This window comes from Ailuropoda melanoleuca, chromosome 10, assembly GCF_002007445.2.
Source record: "Ailuropoda melanoleuca isolate Jingjing chromosome 10, ASM200744v2, whole genome shotgun sequence".
In the NCBI taxonomy this organism is placed as follows: domain Eukaryota; kingdom Metazoa; phylum Chordata; class Mammalia; order Carnivora; family Ursidae; genus Ailuropoda; species Ailuropoda melanoleuca.
The window spans coordinates 81616176-81632994 of NC_048227.1; the positions used below are offsets into that span (position 1 = coordinate 81616176).

The 16819-nt window shown below is 36.2% G+C and overlaps 1 protein-coding gene across 8 annotated transcripts in view; it reads right to left on the reverse strand.

The window, feature by feature from the left end:
* The window catches only part of AHI1 (Abelson helper integration site 1), a 215374-nt gene that overhangs the window by 111126 nt on the left and 87429 nt on the right, over positions 1-16819 (reverse strand). For 7 of the 8 annotated variants that reach the window (XR_004628144.1, XR_004628145.1, XM_034669175.1 and 4 more), the window contains 2 exons: positions 16435-16631; positions 12463-12489 (listed from right to left, as the gene is read on the reverse strand). Coding sequence is in view for 6 of the 8 variants with exons in the window: in XM_034669175.1 (XP_034525066.1) it covers positions 12463-12489; positions 16435-16631 (224 nt within the window). In the remaining 2 variants the exon portion in view is untranslated. Of the gene's footprint in view, positions 1-8581; positions 8748-12462; positions 12490-16434; positions 16632-16819 lie in introns of those variants that run through there. The other variant, XM_034669178.1, reaches the window with a different exon arrangement.

Here is a 16819-nt window from a genome sequence, read left to right on the forward strand (position 1 = left end):
CAGCTGCCTTACCAAAACAAATCCGCGTATCCTGGAATAGACATTATTAATAACTTAAAATAGAGTGGTGTCAAAAGTTATGCAGACATGCAAAAATTAAAAGTGACTCCATCCCCAACTTTCAATTAAGAAAGTTAAACGTTTCACAGTCACATTTCTTTAGCATTTTGTGAACTAGCAGGTCCTTCCTTTTCAGAGACTGCACAGAAGACATCTATAATATTCATGTTTACATACATCATGGTGACACAGGTAACAGAGCTGTAACCTCACTTGCCGTATCAAAACCCTTATTCTTAAGACACTGTTTAAAAACAATACTGATATAATGATCAAGCAAAATTTCTGTAAGTAAATACAATGCTCTATAATACAAAAAGCTTACAGTGTCTGAATACAATACTGTCTTTCAGAAATGACACGTATAACAAGTACAACATTATAACTATAGATTTTGTAGGAAAATAAAGAACAAGTCACAAAAAAAGTTTTAAATGTGTATCAGTAAATTTATCTTGTAACTTAGAATTAATTTTGGTAACGATCTAGTTTCCTGTTCAATTATTAAATTATTCATTATATATTTATTATTTTTTGAAGTATCTTCATTTTCAGAAATCATGATCAAATGTGATCTAATTCTGAAAAATCTGGAAGTTTGAATTTCTAATTTACTGTAAAATGTCATCTGCGACTTGCTAAACTATTAAATGATAGTTTATGGCATATAAATACTAATATATGAAAATAGCTGCCTTCTCTCGCTCTTTGTAAAAAATAATCAAAACCACGCAGAGGACTACCACTGTATTAGCATTTAAAGATTCCCTTTTGATGCTCTACATAGTAGTGGATTGTGGTTATTACATGTCCTTTATCTGACTCATCATTTACATAATGTTTGTAAATCCTTCTCTTATTTCAGTGACAGTAAATGATGTATCTTAGATTAAGCTTTTCTCCTGAAGCAAAGGGCTTTTACATATTTGGTGAAAAAGTCCATTCATTAAGACCATATGACAATATAGTTCTAAAGTTGGTAAACTGTTGTGATATCATTTTATAAAGAACAAAAATATTTTTCAAAGTAGTTAGATGGGGTCAAATACCATACCAGTGCTAAAAAATTATCCAGCTTTAAAAATTCTATCATATTCCATTATTAAACACTGACCAAAATTAATGGTGACTATTTATATTAATACAATACCTAAAGTAACAATGAAATCATCTCACATCTTTGAGCTTTATTTCCATCTTTAAGTGCACATAACAAAAATAAAAATAGTAGGTATGCTTCAATGGGAATACGCTGGAGTAACAATGAAGATGAACTGGTAACATAATGTGCCATCCACATATGTGAATCATAAAGCACTAAATAACATACTAAATAAAAAATAGATTTAAGTAGAGTATGTTGGCAAAGGGAAGCCATACGATACTACACAAATAAAGTTCTATAGAAATATCAGTTATTATTATTAACATCCCTAGAAGTCAGAGTAATTAAGAATATGTAATTTAGTATGATGATGCAGTAAATATTTCAGAGTGCTATGCTTTTAAATGGAAGTACTATACACAATGATATATTTATCACTTAACAATCTAATCCACTTCTCTTTTTAGAATCATTTTCAGTTTTACTTCTGCGTTCTTAAAAATTTTTATCCTACATGTCAAACAATGCATTTTGAAATCTGGTGCAAAAGAACAGGTGTATGCTGGGGACGGGGAGACACACACACACACACACTCTCTCTCACAAACGATAGGCTTTTCAGTCTTCCTCTTCAGATATTTACTTGTGCTAAAGCCAAAAAGAACACCAGGAAAGCTAGAATAGGATACTTAAATGTCTGTGCTCAAACAGAGAGACTTCACAGTTTCTTCCTAAGTATTTTTAAAATTCTGCTTTTTCTTGACACATTTCTTGAGAGACTATCTAATTTCTATGAAGTGGTAAGTAGCAACATACAGCAGATTTCAAAGGTTCTGGACAGTTGTTAATTATTACAGTGACTTGAAATTAGCACTCAAAGTATTTTCAAAGCCAGCCTATACATATTCACTACTTTACTTAGAGGGAGAAAAATAATAATAACCATTAAATTGAGTGAAGCAATATCTATTTTTGAAATACATGCTGTGGAAAAGAATTGCTTAATAATTTTACAACAACAGAAAGGTTGACTAAGATAGTCTACCCTACGCGAATCTGCCCTCTTTTCACAACACACTTTTCTGCTTGCTTCATGCAAAAACCACAGTCTGCCAAAGTCAGTTTAATACCTCCAAACTGAGGAAAACAAAAAGCATAAAAATTTAATGAAATTCATAATACAAAAAAAGAAGTATCACCTGAACTTCTGCCACATTAATCACAAAAATGTTTTTGCCTACTCTTTCAGAGCAGAAGCACGTTTGTGCAAAATATGCAAATACTAATTCTCTCAGAGGAGGTTAATTTTCATATTAAAAGAGTCATTGCCCTGATCTAAAATTGAACGCACAACATTCAACAAGCGAACAATTAGTTTCTTTTTTAGTGATTAGCTAAACTATGAAACCTTTGGGAGATATGTAACACTCATTTTCATATACATTTACAAGCCTAATCATTTTAGCTGATTTTAGATTATATGCTACATTCACTTGAAGCAGAATTGTTTTTAAAATTTCAACCTGTGAAGACACATCAAATTGGTTTTAAATTATAACTTGAAAGACTATAATACAATCTATACACTTATGTTTGCAAATTTGTCCCCCTCCCTCCTCCAGAAGGCTATTTTTTTCATTAAATTGGAACAACAGTACAGATAATACTTAAATTTGAAGATGGTTCTGGTTGCAAAAAAACCCCCCCAATACCCAGGAAATGTTCTGTTGCAAATAATGTCTGTTACAAAAATTAGAATCCCAGGATTAAAAGAACAAGTGGAACAGAAAACTTGAGCCACAGTGAGATTCAAGGCAACTGAATCCAGGTATCAACATTCTCGTACCATAAATTTAATGCAGCTTAAGTTCCTGCGATTTTTATGTAAGTAAAACCTAACAAATGAGTAGCCTATGGTGTCATAAAGAGAAATTCAAACACGAGCTCTATGTCGCTAGATTTTTTCCTTATAAATTACTACAGTGATGCGATGGATTAGGAAGAAACATGGTTCCTATTGGAAGAGAAATTTCTACAGTGGGGTAAGGTGCCAGAAAATCTCCCCCCAAATCAGTTCATCACTGCTACATAAACTAAAACCAGAATTCCAATTTGAATCAGTTATAACGAAGTTTTATTCTGCAGTACTTCAGACTTTTTGAGCCTCTGATACATATACCAAGGGTGATGATTAACAGGATTCTCCTGTGCAAAGCTTAAAATTAAGATTTGATGCTGGTTCAAACCACCTATCCGAAAACACGCCTTAGTCAAAGTCAATTTACCTCAATATACTTTGGTTTTCCCCAAACCTTTGCCTCTTTTCTTAATATATTTCCTTACTTCACAGAGAAAATTTGGTCTTCAATCCTCTTAAATCTTCATTTCCAAACCTATGAAAGAATATACCCCTTGCATCCGCCCTCAACCCCTTTTCTTCCAGTGTTCTTCTGTTCAAGATTAATCCCTCCATCTGTTCCCTTGGGGATACTTAAAGGTCTTCCAAATTCTACTTTCAAATTCTCTACTGGCTGTTGCCCTATAGGATATAAGCACGGATCTTTCTACTTCAGTATAAAAACAAATAGCAAACAATCAAAAATTCTCACGATTCCATAACTTCCTTAAGCTTCATTGAAAGTTAACCTCCTCGAAAAACAGCACATAACTGCTATCCATATAACTTAAGCATTCAATTTCAACCAAGTACAACAAAGCTTTTCTCCAGCAGAAGACTAAATCTGAAGTTAAAGTCACCACACCCAAATGGTCAATTAGCAGATTCATTTAAGTGGTTGCGATCTCTAACACTGCAAACTATTTTCTGGAAAACTATTTTCTGTTGGTTTATCCTGCCACTGCTTATCAGGGTTGTTTGCTAGACTGACTGGACCCTCTCTTCCCTCACACCGCATGGTTACGCAGGGCAGTACATTTGTTTTCACCACTTCATCTGTTATCTATGCTGATGTTTCTTTTTTTTCTTTCTTTTTTTTATTATTATGTTCAATTAGCCAACATACAGTAGTACATCATTAGTTTCTGATGTAGTGTTCAGTGATTCATTACTTGTGTGTAACACCCAGTGCTCAACACAAGACGTTTCTTAAATTCAAAACTCTTCCAATCACTAGGTTTAAGACTTAACTTTTCCTCAACTATTTACTTCCTCAGGAAAAGCTACTGCTATCCACCTAGTTGCCCCGGCCGGAAAGGTGGGAATTCTACACTGCCATCTTGCCCTCCACAGAGAATCAGTCACTAAGTCAGTTAGATGCTCTGATGTCTGAGCCCACTCTTTCGCCAGTGCTTTGGGTCAGGCCTTCCTCTCTGCTTGCAAACCATTGCAATCGTCTCCCTTTTCTCCCTATCTTCTGTTTCTCTAATTCTTCTACACTGCTAACAAGATGATCTTTCTAAAATGCTAATTTTACTGAGTAACATTTCTGGTTAAAACCCACCATCAGTTGTTCCACTCGACAAAGTCCAGTTTTTAGCCTAGCATACAAAGCTTTCTATATTCTAGCAACCACCTAGCTCTCCAACCTTATTGTTCCTTTTCCTACTTTCCAACGACAACAAAATCCGTGTAGCTCTGCAGAGCCGCCAGGTTGTTTCATGTCCCTGTGACTTAGCTCTTACTGTACCATTTCTGGGAACAGGCTTTCTTTTTGGCTCCATCTTCTTGGTGGATGCCAACTCCTTTTTCAAGCTTTAGCTCAAGTATTATGCGTGAAAAGCCTTTCAGATTCTCCCAGGAGAATTTACATCTCTCCTTGTCTGTCCAGTCTGCCTTGTATCTTCTATCTTCGATTATCACAACATCGGTTACACTTTGGTGGGTTTATTTATTTGGTTAATTGCCATCCACCCGACTGTAATCTTCTTGAGGGTAAAGAACCAGTTTTTGTTCATCTTTCTTTAGTAAATAACTCATATAGCACTGATAAGAACTGCATAGAAGTCAAATGAATTAATAAACATGTGAAAGTAGTATATGTTTAAAATCTTGCCCAAAGTTAAGGTGGTATTTGTGTTGAACCACTATTCTATTCACATCTCAACTTAATTTTTACCTCTTCATGACAAAAATATCCAAACTTGCTTTAGGAGATTAAAAAAATACTTTTCTGGATTCTCTATTTTTTAAACCTTTTTATTTTTCAGACTTTCCAAATCTAATTTTTTAATGATAAAAATTAGAGAATAAAGGGCTTAAATATAAGGAACACATTAAATTACATGGTTTATTACTCAAATTTAAATCTAGAAATAAGGGTGTGAAATAATAGGAAAAAAAATATTGGTTTCTGGCTCCAGTTCCTGGCACAGAGCTCCTAAAACCCTGTAATTTCCTAAGTGATAAATGTACTAGGAGAATCTTTTGTTCTGATATTTAGTCTTTGACTTTGGTTCCAGACACTAAGCTCTTACATATCCTGGAATTTCCTGGGTGACAGAAATGTCTTTTGTTTTACTGAAGTGACTCTTGGTGTACTCTGGGATAAGAGGTGGTCTCCAGGAAGACCAAGCCACGATTAGAAGCTTGGAATTTTTACCCCATCTCTCATTTTCCAGAGAGGGGAGAGGGGCTAGAAATATATAACTGATCATGCCTACCTGAAGAAACCTCCATAAAACTCCCCATCGTAGGGGGTCCAGAGAGCTTCCAGGCTGGTGAACACGTGGAAGTGCTGGGGAGTGGTGTGCCCACAGAGGGCAGGGAGGCTCCAGGCCCCCTCCTAAATACTCTGCCCTAGGCAGCCCTTCCATCTGGATGTTCATCTGTATCCTTTATAATAAACTGGCAAATAGTAAGTAAATTATTTTCCTGAGTTCTTAGTGAGCTGCTCCAGCAAATTAATTGAACCTGAGGAACTGTCATGGGAGCCTCCAATTTACAGCTGATTGGTCAGAAACGCAGGTTCTGGACCTGCAACTGGCATGGGAAATGGTAGAGGTTGGGGGGGTGCAGGTGAAGTCTTGTGGGACTGAGTCCTTAACCTGTGGGATCTGCCAATCTGCCACCATCCCCAGGCAGACAGTGTCAAAATGGAGTCAAATTGTAGGACACCCAGCTGGTATCACAGACAACTGCCTGGTGTGGGAAAAACCACAGCACATCTGGTGCCGGAAGTGTTCCGAGTATCGATGGTAGTGCGAGAGTAAAGGAGACACATGGGAGAAAAACTGGCTTTTCCTAACACAAGGAGTTTGTCCTGTTTTCTAAAATTTCCAGGAATGAAATTCCATAATTTTAGTGGCTACTGTGGCCTATACCACTCCTACAGTCAAGCCAGTCTCCCACATATTGTCAAAATAACAGCACTTGATTTGCTTTTATCCAGTTTTGGATAATGACATGAAGAATTAATTATGAGCGTCGAAAACAAAAGGAAACTCTCCCAAAAACTGCAAACCATTATTCTATTCAAATCTCAAATATCCAAACTTTTTTTTAGGAGATTAAAAAATTATCTTCTCTGGACTCTCTATTTATAAAGCTTTTTTACTTTTCAGTGAATAATATGTTCTAAGATATATTTGACTATAATTTAATTATTACCTTACCTTTACAGCATTCATTATTCTACAACATAATTCAATAAACTTTAGCTTCTAGCCAAACACAATCGTCCATTTTCTATCCTCCTTTACTCATTCTCTCAGTAGCATGTGATAGTTCACCACTCCTTTTTCTTGAAATACTCTCCTCTGGGCTTCCCTGACATCCCGTTCTCCTGGACAAGTGCCTCAGGTATTTAGCTATCTCTCCCCAGGTGACTTTATCCAATCTCACAGATTAAAAATATAGAATACTAGCCCTGACTTCTTCCCTGCACTCATCACTCAGAAATCCAATTGCCTACTACACAACTACAACCATATCCAAAACTCCACTCCTAAAAACTGCTCCCTGCCCTCCCGCATTCCTCATCTCATTACGAAGCACTCCGAGCATCTGCACAATTGCTGGAAGTGAGGATTTTTTGTTCCTTCACTTACACCACATCCAATCCATCGCCGAGCTGTGTTACATCTACTTCCAAAATATACCGCCAATCTGTCCATTGGCTGCATCTTCGTCATTGCCACTGTTAAATTAATTAAACAGGAGGCCATGAGCCGAGGCAGTTCTACTGCCACAGTAGGTGGGTGGGTTTACAGCCTACAGAAGCAAGCCCAAATCTAAGACTGTAAATACCTCAAGTTTACAAAATCGAAACCTGAGGACAACCAATCACCAACAGCCAGTGAGGCTTTAAACTATCATCAATCTATAATTTCCTTGCTTTGCTTCAGCCTTTTCTTTATAAAAGTCTTTCCTCAGTTGCTGCCAGTGGAGCACTTCTAACCACTTCCAGTTTGGGACTGTGCCATTCTAATCAATTTTTGCTCAAATAAACTTATTTATTACAATTTTTAATAGGTATCCATTTATCTTTGAACACCATCCTTAGTCCTGGCTACGGTCTCCTCTTGGATTACCATAAAAGTCAGCCAACTGATTTCTCTACTTGGAATACTCACTCCCCTTTTAAAATCTACTCTCACATTCTCCCCAGCTTCATACCTCCATCACTGCTTCTCTGATTAAAACAATGCCACTCTGGAAAACAGTGTGGAGGTCCCTTAAAAAGTTAAAAATTGAGCTACCCTATGATCCAGCCATTGCACTACTGGGTGTTTACCCCAAAGATACAGACGTAGTGAAGAGAAGGGCCATATGCACCCCAATGTTCATAGCAGCATTGTCCACAATAGCTAAATCGTGGAAGGAGCCGAGATGCCCTTCAACAGATGACTGGATTAAGAAGCTGTGGTCCATATATACAATGGAATATTACTCAGCTATCAGAAAGAACGAATTCTCAACATTTGCTGCAACATGGACGGCACTGGAGGAGATAATGCTAAGTGAAATAAGTCAAGCAGAGAAAGACAACTATCATATGATTTCTCTCATCTATGGAACATAAGAACTAGGATGATAGGTAGGGGAAGAAAGGGATAAAGAAAGGGGGGTAATCAGAAGGGGGAATGAAACATGAGAGACTATGGACTATGAGAAACAAGCTGGGGGCCTCAGAGGGGAGGGGGGTGGAGGAATGGGATAGACTGGTGATGGGTAGTAAGGAGGGCACGTATCGCATGGTGCACTGGGTGTTATATGCAACTGATGAATCATCAAGCTTTACATCGGAAGCCGGGGATGTAGTGTATGGTGACTAACATAATATAATAAAAAATCATTAAAAAAAACNCTGGGGGCCTCAGAGGGGAGGGGGGTGGAGGAATGGGATAGACCGGTGATGGGTAGTAAGGAGGGCACGTATCGCATGGTGCACTGGGTGTTATATTCAACTGATGAATCATCAAGCTTTACATCGGAAGCCGGGGATGTAGTGTATGGTGACTAACATAATAAAAAATCATTAAAAAAAACCAAAAAAACAATACCTACGTCTTTACTGAAGGTTCAGCAGAACATGTCACCCTCAAATATGCCTCTTTGGTGTAAGTATTATTTTGAGAAACTGCAGACACTAGAGAAGCTCCGCAAACAGGTTTAGAAGCTGCCCTTTAAAAAGAGACATTTACATTAGAAAAGGGGCCTCTACTAGGAAGAGAGCTGTGCCCAGAGAGAACCTTTTAACTTCCCTGGAGGGGAAGCCTTTGTTTACCAAACCATTCCACCTCTCACCTACCCTTGAACTGCCTTCCCACTTTGAAGCCCTAGACCCCTATCGTTTCCTCCAGTAAAGATGGTAGAACTATTCCTCCTCTGCACTCCCATGCTAACAGGCATGCATGATCTCCTGATCACCTCCCCAACCCGGCCATCAGACACTGTTTCCCCTTGCTTGCTCACTATTACCACGTATGCACAATGCTCTTCTTTCTGCTCTTGAGCATGCCAGTTACCTTTCTAGATGAGGACTTCTACAGGACAGGACCTGTTCCTTGTCAAGTATTTCTCTCAGAGAGGCCTTTTAGGAGCACACTTAGAGGGCAGCCTTCCCTCCCAGTCACTCTCTGTCCCAAGGGGCTATTTTTATTGTCTTCACATCACTTATTGTCTGAAATTGTCTTATTTCCTTTTTTTATTGTTTGTCTCCCTATAACAAAATGTGCCTATTCACTGTTACAATCCCAAGCACACCTGTGTTTGCACACATACAATACTTAGTAGGCAAGGATTAAAGAATGTTAATAGAAAAAAGGAGTGAATTTTCAACAACATAAAACTTTGGCTGGGATTCAGGGAAGAAACTTAGATACCTGGTAAAAATTTATTATCCTGGTTGTTATAGATGAGAAACTGCAGAAATATACTCTACTTTTAAGATTAAAGACTTCTGACAATGGTGCCCAGACCATTCAATGGGGCAAGCATAGCTTTTTCAACAAATGATGCTGAGACAACTAGACAGCCACACGCAATGGGGTAAAATTAGCCCTCTACATTGCATTATACATATAAAAACATGAACTCAAAATAATCAGAGACCTAAATGTTAGGAGTTAAAAATATTAAAATTTTAAAAAAAGGAAGTATATCTTTGGAATGCAGGGTTAGGCAATGGTTTCTTAGATATGACACCACAAGCAAAGTGACAAAAGAAAAAAAAAGATAAACTGAATTTCATAAAAACTAAAACCTTTTTGTTTTAAAGGCCACCATTAGAAAGTGGAAAGACAACTCACACAGTGGAATAAAACATCTGCAAATCATCTATCTGATAAGAGACATATTCGGAACATATAAAGAACTCTTAAAAATGAACATTAAAAAGACAAAATTTTTTTTTAAAGAATGGACAAAGGATTTAAACAGATATTTCTCCAAATAAGATACACAAATGACACATCAAAAATGCTCAATGCCATTAGTCATTAGGGAAACACAAATCAAAAAGCACAATGAGGTATTACTTCCTACCCACTGGAATAGCTATTTCCTAAAAAAAGACAGAAAATAACAAGTGTTGGCAAGAATGAGAAGAAACTGGAACCCTTATATATTCTTGGTGGGAATATAAAATGGTGCAGCTGCTTTGGGTAAGTTTAGTAGTTTTGCAAAATGTTAAATGCAGAGTTATCATATGCCCCAGCAATTCCACTCCTTGATATATACCCCAAGAAATGAAAACATGCTTACACAAAAACATGCACATACATGATCACAGTAGCATAATATTGTAAAAGCCCCAAAGTGGAAAAAACCCAAATGTCTATAAACTGATGAATAGGTAAACAAAATGTAATATATTTACACAATGGAATCTTATATGGTAATAAAAAGTAGTACTTATAACATGTGACAAATGGAAGAATTGTGCAAACCTTATCCTAAGTGAAAGACACTAGTTATAAATGACCACATATTATTTGATTCATTTATATAAAATGTCCACAATAGGCAAACCTATAGAGACAGAAAGTATACTCATGGTTACCAGGAGAGTGTGTGTGTGTGTATATGTGCATATACATACAGGAATAAGGACTGCTAAGAGAAACAGGATTTCTTTTTGGAGGGAATAAAAAAGTTTTAAAATCAGATAGTAGTGATGCTTGCGCAACTTTGTTAATGGGGTAAAAACCAGTAAATTGCACACTTTAAAAAGGCAAATATTATGGTATGTGAATTATCTCTCAATAAAACTTATAAAAAATAACTAAAGATACTAGTAAGGTTAATCTTTCCAAATACTTTATTTCCAAATATGTCACCGTATTTTCAATGACCATTTATTCTAGTTTTGTTAAGTACTTAGGGTACAAAGATGAATATAACAAGATCCTTCACCCACAGAGAGGTTCCAGATTAGCAGACGACAGTTTCCATAAATACTTGCCAAGTATGTGCAGAACACTTTACTATTTGGACATTCAGAGAGCTTTACAAAAGAAGCGTATATATATTTATTTGTTAAAGAGAAATAGCTCTGAATTGCTAAGTCAGAAAACTAGTTATTTTTTGGACTTTGGTTTTATATACTATGTATACTTAAGAAGATTTAGTAATCTTGGAGTTACAATCATTATACTAATCACTGCTATCGGGAACAAGTTTCCTGAACATCTGCAGCCCAAGTCAGAATATAGCTTGTTCTCTTCCCCTCCCCCACCATCTTCCTTCCCCTTGTCTGTATTCCATATCCTGTTGACTTGTGATGATTAGGTAAAAAAGTGATGGGTCCTCACTGATACTGGACAGCTCAATGAAGGGGTAAGCCCAGTGTCTTCTGACATGCTTCCTCCACAAGATGCCCCACGTGAAAAGAAACAATAGCCTACGACTTACTTCTATATTTCAAGGGCCTGCCACATGGTAGTAGATGTCTACTGAATAAATAAATACTTCCACTGCACTGATAGTACATAAAGCAGTTTTTGAACATACAGACACTATTCTAATTCCCCTCTGAAGGTCTCACCCTTTCATCTTGTGACAGATATAATTACATTTCATAAATGAATGAATGTCTAATTATTCAACTGAATTTTGGGAGTGGACAGAAGAAGAGGGAAGGACAAAGATGTGGTGTCATTCCAACTCTTTTAAATTAACATTTAGTTTCTTGACAATTGAGTTAAAGATTGGATATAAAATAACGTTGCTTATAAAAGGAAGAAAGCTGCTGTGTTGAAAGCATTTCGGATACAATTTTGTTGAAATTGTTTAATAATCAAAACCTTTTTATATGCTACTATTTTTAGACTAACTTTGGGGTCTTGAGCAAATCACTTAACTTCAATAAGCCTCCGCTTCCTCCTTTCTAAAGCTGGAATAACAATAACATCTAATCTGTGTCTCAGGATTGCTACATAGCTGAATGGAAAAAGAAGTGTGAAACACTGGTATAAGTGATCAAGAGCATAATCAGCACAGTGTATCATTGCTATTCATGTGCAGCTTGCATGCATTTCAAGGCTTATACAATTTACTCAGCATACATCCACCGGAAGTGTACTGGTGACTCTTACCTATTAACTATCATATAACATTTTTCTCAGAGGATCAAATGACCACGCTTGTGCTTTACTGAAAGTATATCCCTATTACTTAATATTCTTAAATCCTCAAAAATATGAAGGTACTTGCTAAATTCTCAGATTCCTGTATATAATTCCTTGATAAATTTGAGCTCAAATAAGGAAAATACACATCTGATTAACTTTTATAAAAGTCCTATTAAAAAGTATGAATGGTACATTTCAATTCTTTGGTACATCACAGTGAAAGCTATGGTTTTAAAGTTATTTCCCTCCTAATAAAAATTACTTACCTTTGCAGCACAAGCTCGTATCACCTCCTAAAAGAAATACAATACAGTAAGGAAATAGTCATAATTTCATTTTAATAAAATTATCAACTCTTCTCAATAGACCTTAATATTAATCTTTTAATAACCAAAATCAACATCTGGGAGAGTTTCTTTGTCTATCACCCTCACCCTGTACCTGTCACTCTGATTGTTTCCAATAAGCTGGAAAGAGTGTGAATTAAAGAAAGAGACTCAATGAATTCTTGTTAAATCTAACCTGCCACAACAAAAGGCACTGAGAACGAGACTCTGGAGGGCCCATCTGTATCTGTTTCAAGAAAAACAGGTGGCCTCAATAAACTTAATAACAAACTTTTAATAATAAACTGGTAAATGCTAAAATTCTACCAGAGCACTAACATGTCTCAAAGACACACCCAGAATTAATTGCCGTATATAATTATCTCCATAAATAACAATGCCCACAAATAGAATTCCCACATTAATAATTTATTTCAGACGAAATCTAAGAACAAACCCTACTGAATGGCAAAGTATATCATCAGTATCGAAAGAGCTACAGAGGGGCGCCTGGGTGGCTCAGTCGTTAAGCGTCTGCATTTAGCTCAGGGCATGATCCCAGGGCCCTGGGATCGAGCCCCGCATTGGGCTCCCTGCTCAGCAGGAAGCCTGCTTCTTCCTCTCCCACTCCCCCTGCTTGTGTTCCCTCTCTCGCTGATTGTCTCTCTGTCAAATAAATAAGTAAAATCTTTTAAAAAAAGAAAGAAAGAAAGAAAGAAAGAGCTACAGAAAGGAACTGCCTATAATTCACGGGACAAGGCCAAGAGATGATCACTTCTGAAAAGAAACTAGTAAAAGTCAACATATAATGAATGATTTGGAAATTTGCTGCTAAGGAGACACAGAAAATACTCAAGTCCAAAAAGGTAAGCTAGCATGTTTCATCAGCCTACAACAGAACTAGAGAAAAATGGTAACGATGTGGAGTTTAGGAAAAAAGGGAACTGAAAGAGGAACATCAATTTTTTATCCAGAAATTTCTAAGGGAAAGACACTGTGACTAAAGGATATTAGTAATTCGATCCCTAAAGGAGAAAGTGAAACTGCCTGGGCATGAGAGTCTGACCACCTGGACTGAATCTCAGATCCAGTGCCTGCCATCTGTGTGACGCGAGTGATACTGCGTGGGCTCTGGAAACCTCAGCTTCATCTTCTGTAAAATGGGAGTAATACTAGCACCCACACTATACAACAGTTTTGAGGATTAAATACAATAAACATGTAAAGCATTTAGCACAGGAATTCATTATGTCAGTTATTACTCATAATTAAATAGATGTTAGTTACCACCAAACAAATATTATTGGGTGAAATCTCCTATAGAGCAGAGAAAATTAACCTTTTTTTCAAAGCTGGCATAAGATGTCTTTAAACCCATCTAATCCCTATTCCTAGGACTCTGCTTAATAATCAACTCTGTAATCATTAACTTAGGTTTCAAATTAATTTTAAAAAGGGAGAGTAGTCTTGAGTGGGCAGGCAGCTGGAAAGGTGTATCTTTCACTATAAGATGTTTTTTTTAGGTTTATAAATCAACTTTTTGTAAGACTGATTACTTCTAGGAGGTACCCCAGATTCCAAGCAAGGCTGGATGCACTGTTAAGATCAAATTTTAAAACCTCAGAATGAATTTTGTCAATGCTCTCAAGATACTGTCTACCTAGGAGATCCTATCTGGGCTGCAGGATGCCTGCATTCCAGGGGCTGCTGCAGCAGCAACACACAGTCAAACCTGTTATGTAGGAAGCAGCAAAAGGACTACACGGTAAAGCTACAGAGAACACAGAATCCTCTATTTTTGTATCCTTTCCTCATTAATGAGTAAACGCCTATTAAATGCCTGTTGAACTGGTTATGCAATTCACACACACCATACCCTAAGCTTGCACTATATTTTATTTAAAAAATTCCTATTGTGGTTACAAAGAAAGAAGTATCTCCAGTAATACAGTCTTCTATAATATTAGAAGTAATCAAAGTCTTCTCTATTGCACTTCTCTGTAGAAGACCAGTCTTATAGTCTTCAATGGATTAAGTAACAACACGACCAAAAAAAAGGGGGGGGGGATCTACCAAAAAAAATTACAGGAAACAAGAAAAGGCATTGTGACAAAAGGTAAAAATGCAGTCAACCTAAATGTTGGCAAAATATAAAAAGGATAGGGCTGCTATGGGAATAAAGATAACTTTATGGTTTTTATTCCCGTATGTTCTATATACATTATGAAAAAAACCCAAAACACTGCAGCTAACATTTGAAAAAAAGTTCAGTGAATTGTCTCAACATGGGAAAAATATGGTTTTTCAAAAAACATAGCAAACAAAGCTTTCATTTCCAAAGGCAGCCTTAACCTACCTCAATCCCAATGCAAACAGAGACTCTATTAAAAAAAAAAAAAAAAAAGGATGTGGTAAAAGCTAAATAAAATAATGATTCTAAGAGAAATTTTTCTCTTATAATAAATTACCAGTGTGCTTCCCCATGCCTTTGATTTCATATCTTAAAAAATATCTTTCTGATTTTTCCTTTACATCTGCTTTCTTTTGTTCATATATCCTTTCATTTATCTGAAGATGACAGCTATGTAAGATGATGGGAAAGAAAAGCTAAAAGACTGAGTTGATTCCAGGATGTTAAGTTTTACAGTGTGAAGATCAAGAGATTGTAGGAAACCTGTTCTTTTATTTATTCATGAGTCAGTTTCTCTTAAATCTGCAAAGTCATTTTATCATGAAAAATTTTAGACAAGGACACTTTTTTTTTTCCCTAGCGAAGAAAGATTTTTCTCTAATTTTTAAAACTCAATTTACCTATTTCTACTTCCTTTTAAAATCTGGAATATCATACATTATTCAATTAAATTAAAATGTTAAAATACACAGAATTACAACACTGAAATAAACTTATTAATTTACAGTATATATTCTAAAATTTGTGCTGGGAAAAATAAAAATATTTCTCCTATATTCCAAGTAAACTGGCAGTCTGATACACCTGGAATTCTAATTTCCTCAAGAAAGAAAAGGAGAGAAAGTAAATACAGTCATAACTAAAGGTGCCTCAGTGTAGCTCCTAATATGTTTGGTTTAAAACTGGTCAAGATTCCTATCAAAGGAGGACAGAAAGAGATAATATTTATTAAGTGCCAGGCACTGTGCCAAAAGGTGAGAACACAACAAGGAACAAGTCTGCACAGTCCCTGTCTTCAGGGAGCTCAAGGCTAACTCTAACTAAAAGAACTATTATGGTCAAAAAGCATAAATATTTTTAAGGATATTTAAGGTTCTCAATACATCTTATCTTTGAGAAAGACTGTGTAGTAATTTATAACAATAAATAGCACAGTATTTTTAACTAAGCATCCTTCTCATTTTCATCATCTATTTTCCAGTTTTATGGCAATACCTGGTTTTTACGGCATTTCTTGTCTTGTAGTGAGATAACAGACCTTTTAGATATGCTTAAGGAACATTTATATCTACTCCTTTCGGAAGTACATGCTTATTTCTTTCAACCATTTCTTCGTTGAAGTCTATTTTTCTTTATTGTTTAGTTTTGCACACTAAGGAGGCTGTTCCTAACATATTTTATGTAAATATTTTCCCAGGTTGGTGTGTTTGTTGTGTTTGTGTGTGTTGTACATATGCATACATACACACACTTCCATTTTTAAAACAGCAAAACAGGTCTTGGGCTGGAAAGCATGTAGGTTATCCTAAATTGGTCTATTTACTGCAGTGAGTGATGTTAGAACAAACACCACAAAGGAACTGTAAAAGCACAAGAAAGCCTATTTTTAAGTAACTACCTTACTTTGTTGGATTAATATTTATTAGCACGGCAATGTAAAACAGATTCAAAATAGTTTTAAAATTTCCAACTTCTCAACTGCATAAAATCACTAGACATACGGTGACAGAATCCAGTCTCTGTTTCACTTGCTGCATCTTCATGGAAGACTGTTCAGTGTGGACATAGTCATCAATCTGAAAAGAGCCCTGATGAGGCAGTTTAGGACAAGTGCATAAAGCATCTTGACTTTGGTGTATTCCGGGTAATGGAAATGTGCCATTGTAGCGTTTGAACATTTCAGCCTCTTGCTGGGCAACTGGAAAAATAAATCCATGATTAGTTCAAGTGAATACAACAAAAGCACAATGAAATAATTAAGCCATGAAACTGTAGCATTAAATAAATGATCAGAGACTGCATAATACATTTTAAAAACTGGATAATAAGACAACATGACTGACAAAATGTGAAGTTTTAAAATACTATAAAAGCATAAAGAAAGAA